General features: G+C 47.4%; 1 protein-coding gene across 1 annotated transcript in view; it reads left to right on the forward strand.

Moving 5' to 3' along the window:
• Positions 1-3,735, forward strand: part of CCNJL (cyclin J like) — an 81,813-nt gene extending 78,078 nt beyond the window's left edge. The window contains exons 4-5 of the mRNA XM_007949912.2: positions 1,487-1,646; positions 3,315-3,735. Coding sequence (XP_007948103.1) covers positions 1,487-1,646; positions 3,315-3,735 — 581 coding nt within the window. The remainder of the gene's footprint in view (positions 1-1,486; positions 1,647-3,314) is intronic.
• Positions 3,736-4,965: the final 1,230 nt, after the last annotated feature.

Below are 4,965 nucleotides of genomic sequence, written 5' to 3' on the forward strand. Positions count from 1 at the left end.
GTGCCGTCGAGTCGGCCCCGACTCATAGTGACCCCTCCTTGGGTTTCCAAGGCAGTATCACTACAGAAGTAGGATTGCCCAACCTTCCTTCCGAGGAGTGCTGGTGGGTTTGAACCGCCAGCCTTCTGGCTAGCAGTCAAGTGCTTTAGCCACTATGCTACCAGAGCTCCTAGCCTTTGAAATGGTTTGTTATTTGCCCATAACAACTAAAGAAAGGACTGATGGTTTGCAGTTCAGTTTATGGCCTATCAGCAAATCCCTTACAGCCCCCTGGAAGCCTTGGACAGTATTCTGAAAATCACTGCTCTTGGCCGACATCAGAAATCTCAGATTAAGGAAACCTAGAAGCTCTGTGTGTCAAATTTTGAAGAATTTAACAACAACAACAAAATTAAGAACCTGTCTCTGTTTCTAAGATGATTAACGGCTAATGATGAAGACCTGTAAAGGCAACTTTTCTAGCCCAGATTCCATAGACTATATGTAGACTTGGTTTTGGGAACTTTAAAAGTAGAGAAAGGTAAGTGAATTTCAGCCTGTATGACACTGTGACCAGAACTAGATGGTGCCTGGCTACCACTGTCAGCCACTCAGAAAGAGATCAAAATAGGAGATAGTGGATAGAGTGGGAGAAAAATGTGGAACAAAACTCAAATTATAAAAAGACCAGGCTTACTGGTCTGATAGAGACTGGTGAAACCTCCAAGATTATGGCCCCTAGGCACCCTTCAGACCTGGCATTGAAATCATGCCAATGGCTTCCAGCCAAACAATAGGCATATAAGGTGAACATTTACACCAGATAGGTACACTCCTTAGAACAATCAACCACGGGATATCAGAAGAGCAGCATTTGCACAGAGAGATAGCTCAGAGGGCAGGATGCATGGGAAAAAAGGACACAGGAAAAAAGGTAGCCACAAGGAGGAAGTGGGAAGAGAGCTGTTACATTGTGGGGATTGCAAGCAATGTCATGAAACAAAATGTGTATGAACTATTGTATGGAAAATGAATTTGCTCTGTAAACTTTCACCCAAATCACAATTTTTAAAAAAAAAGAGAGAAAGAGCATTTCTGTTTTTTAAGTAAAAGAAAAATCCCAGATTAAGACCCAAGGTGTTTAAGGTTTAAGATGGAACTTCACTGTTTCTAATTTTTCATACTCTGCGTAGAATAGAGTTGTTGTTGTTGTTGTTATGTGCCGTCAAGTCAGCCCTGACTCATAGCGACCCCTCCTTGGGTTTCCGAGGCAGTATCACTACAGAAGTAGGATTGCCCAACCTTCCTTCTGAGGAGTGGCTGGTGGGTTTGAACCACCAGCTTTCTGGTTAGCAGTCGAGTGCCTTAGCCACTATGCTACCAGAGAATAGAGTAGCAGTGTACAATTTTGAGCCTAATCGTTTTGTCACCATTTCTCAGTGGGCATGTTGAAACCCAAGGGACGTGTCTTTGTGCTTGCTGACTGCCCTTTGTGGCTCTTTTTCAGACCATGTTTTCTATAAGTTCCAGCCATCTGTGGTTGCTGCAGCCTGTGTCGGGGCCTCTAGGATCTGCCTGCAGCTTTCTCCTTACTGGACCCAAGACCTGCAGAGGATCTCCCACTACTCCCTGGAGCATCTTAGCATGTGCATAGAAATCCTGCTGGTGTGAGTGCCTCTCCTAACCCTGTGTGTTTCTGGAATATTGAGGTTCTCCTTGCTCTTGAAACTTACTTCAGATCACGGATGGTTTCCTGAAGTCAGGGATTTTTGGTGGTTCCCCAGGCAAAAAAGTATCTCACATAAAGTGGACCATATGACTCCTGATAGAACTGGGGTTCAGAGAGTTGGATCCTTTCTATTTCAGGGTAGCTTTAGCTCTGGTAGTGTAGCGCTGAAGGCATTTGACTGCTAGCCAGAAGGTTGGCAGTTCAAACCCACCAGCCACTCCACAGAAGGAAGACTGGGCAATCTACTTCCGTAAAGATTTACCACCTCAGAAACCCAAAGGGGGTTACCATGAGTCAGAATTGACTCGAAGACAGCAAGTTTGGTTTTTATGGTTTAGACTTAGAATTTTAAGGTAGAAAGACTAGGGGAGAAGAGGGCCTATGTGCATGTCCTTCTAAATGTTGGGGTTGTTGTACCTGAGTTCCAGTGTAATTTTATGGATAACCATACTGGGAAACTCTCAAGATGAGGTCCTTTTATTACACATGGCCACAAAACAGACCTCTTAGCCAAAAGTAGCTTAACATAATAGGTTACAGCCTCTTTGCAGGGGTCCCTGTAATTTTGGGGAGGAAATGTTCAGGGTGTCAAAGAAGATGCTCAAAGGCATCATGGGCCTAACACCATTGAATTGATTTTGGAGGCAAAGGAGCTCAGTAGTGACCACATGCAGGTGGGCAGAGAGGACAAAAGAGCACCTACATGGCTACTCAGTTCCTCTTCCACCCAGCAGGGGGCGGCATGTCCCAGAAGCTGGACTCACTGGCCTATGGGGCCCTGAAGTCCTCTCAGCTTCCTTTTGTGGGAAGCTTTGCTGGGGCTGCCTCTATCACAGTCTTCTGAATTGTTGACCCCACTCCCTAGGTCTTGTTTTTAAGTATGTGCTTTTCAGAAGGTACTCAGATTCAGAGAACATGCCTGGTCTGCACCTCTTCTCTGGGGCACCTGCCCTTGTCACACTCTCAGATCCCCTCTTCTCGTGTCTGCTGCAGCCTCTTTTGTGCCTTTCTTACATAACTTCTATTGTTTTGTTTTCCCAAAAAGCTTTAGGGGAACCTTTGTTGGGGATGGAAAAAAATCTGCTCCATCCCCTGCTTTTTTCAGATGCAGAAATTTAAGGCAAAAGGAGAGACTTGCTTGGGATCTGACAGCTAAGGAATGGCCAGGTGGGGATGGAGCTGAGCCTGGAAGTGTCTCAAAGGCAGAAATATGCTTTTTGTGCTCTGTGAGCACCCACTCTGTGCCAGGCACCGAGGAGGCAGTGAAACAAAGAAGACAGGACCCTTCTCTCACAGAACTCACACTCAGTAGTAACCAGGGAGTTACCTTGGTGTTGAGTGCTGAAATAGGGAAGTTCCTGGGTATGGGGATAGCTGAACTAGGCTGGAGGTTTACTAGGGGAAGCAGTATTCAAGCTGAGACCTGAGGTATGAGTTCATCAATGGATGGCTAGAGAAAGACTGTGGGCAGCAAGCACAGCTACACAGGCCCAGTGGTGACACCCACCTCCTTGTATCCCACCCAAAAATGTGTGTGCTAGGCACACTCAGGAGTCTGAGGCTGTGGCCTTTGACCTCCAGCTTTCTCTTGGTCCTTTCCTTTCAGAGCTTATGACAATGTCCTCAAGGATGCCGTTGCAGTCAAGAGCCAGGCCTTGGCCATGGTGCCTGGCACACCTCTGGCCCCCACCCAAGTGCTCTTCCAGCCACCCACCTACCCTACCCTCAGCCAGCCACCAGCAGTCTTGGCCCCGTTCCAGACACCTGTGCAAGACCTGTGCTTGGCCTACCGGGACTCACTACAGGCCCAGCGCCCTGGGAGTTTACTCTCAGGGAACACGGGCTCATCCCTACATGCCTCATACCCTGCCCTTCAGCCCCTGGATGTGTGTCCCATGCCCCTGCCAACATCCCTCAGCATGCAAATGGCCATCACCGCTGAGCCCAGGCATTGCCTCACTGCCACCTATGGGAGCAGCTACTTCAGTGGGAGCCACGTGTTTCCCACAGGCTGTTTTGACAGATAGAGTGCCTTGGGGCCACATGGGAGATCTTGAAGAGCAGAGGAAGAGGACCTCGAAGATGGGAGCTCAATGGAGTGAGGAAATAAGAAGCTTTCCCCTCAGAGCTTCATAGACCTTGGACTTAGAGGGTTTATACCCTTTCTAAATACAACAGACCCAGAGGGAAAAATTCAATGCCATACCTCACCCAAGGGCATTCCTCTGAAAAACATCTTCCACATGCACTGGGGTGCAGGGAGATGGCTTGGTGGCTGTCCCTTTGAGCAGGGTGCCCAGTTAATCATGAAAGGCCTGGCAGGAGGCCAGAACACTGGGAACTAGAAGCTGACCATAGGTTCATAAGTTCACATAAGCAAGTCCAGTTTTAGCATCAGAGACTTCTTTACTCTTTGCTAATGGCAGCTACACCACTGACCAAGGATTGGCAGCCTGGCATGGCCTCAGAATCCCTAATGAATGCTGTGTTGGGCATTCTTTCCCTGACTCCCTCCCTGCCTGTATCTGTGTGTGTTCATACCCGAGCATCTGCCTGCCCAGGCCCTGCGGACAGCTGCCTTGTCCTTGTTGTTGAACCTAAAACCTTACACAACCTTCTAGATATCTCACATGCTGCTGCTTTCCAAAGTGACCTAGCTTTTTTGTTCAGTAAGACATCTTGTTTACATACTGTATCAGGGACTTGATGATACTTGAAAATTCCTTAGGAGAAAAGCATCTTTTGATTGCTACACTGCCTGCGCCACATGAGGATTGAAGGTTTGACCCGTGGGCTCAAACAGAGTTCCCTCTTCAAAAGCGTATGGTTGGAGAGAACCACTTGCCAGGCTCTTGGGTCCAGATGCTTCCAAGTCTTGGAACTTCATTAACCACACGGAGGAGAAAGATTGAAAGGTAGACAAAGTTTAAAACAACAATCCCCACCTCGCCTCTGTCTCCTGCTACAGTAATGAGGAGTTAAACTCATCCTTGATTTTGAGTTTGGAAAATAACGTCAAATGTTTGCTTAAATGCCACCTGGATTTGGGAAGTGGGGATGGACAGGGGTATGTGACACAGCCATTGATATGCAAAAGATTGGGTAGGTGGGAAACCAGTATTGGGGTGTCTGCAGTGCGAGGGTTCTCAGGAAGACTCTTGTAACCATGTGCAATATGTTTTTATTCTGACATGTGGCCTGGGTTTGGTATGTTCTTTTGGTTGGTTGGAAGGGGTCACATTGTTCACCCTTCAGAA

Source organism: Orycteropus afer, unplaced genomic scaffold (genome assembly GCF_000298275.1).
Source record: "Orycteropus afer afer isolate SDZICR_OR568_19922 unplaced genomic scaffold, OryAfe1.0 scaffold00257, whole genome shotgun sequence".
NCBI lineage: Eukaryota > Metazoa > Chordata > Mammalia > Tubulidentata > Orycteropodidae > Orycteropus > Orycteropus afer.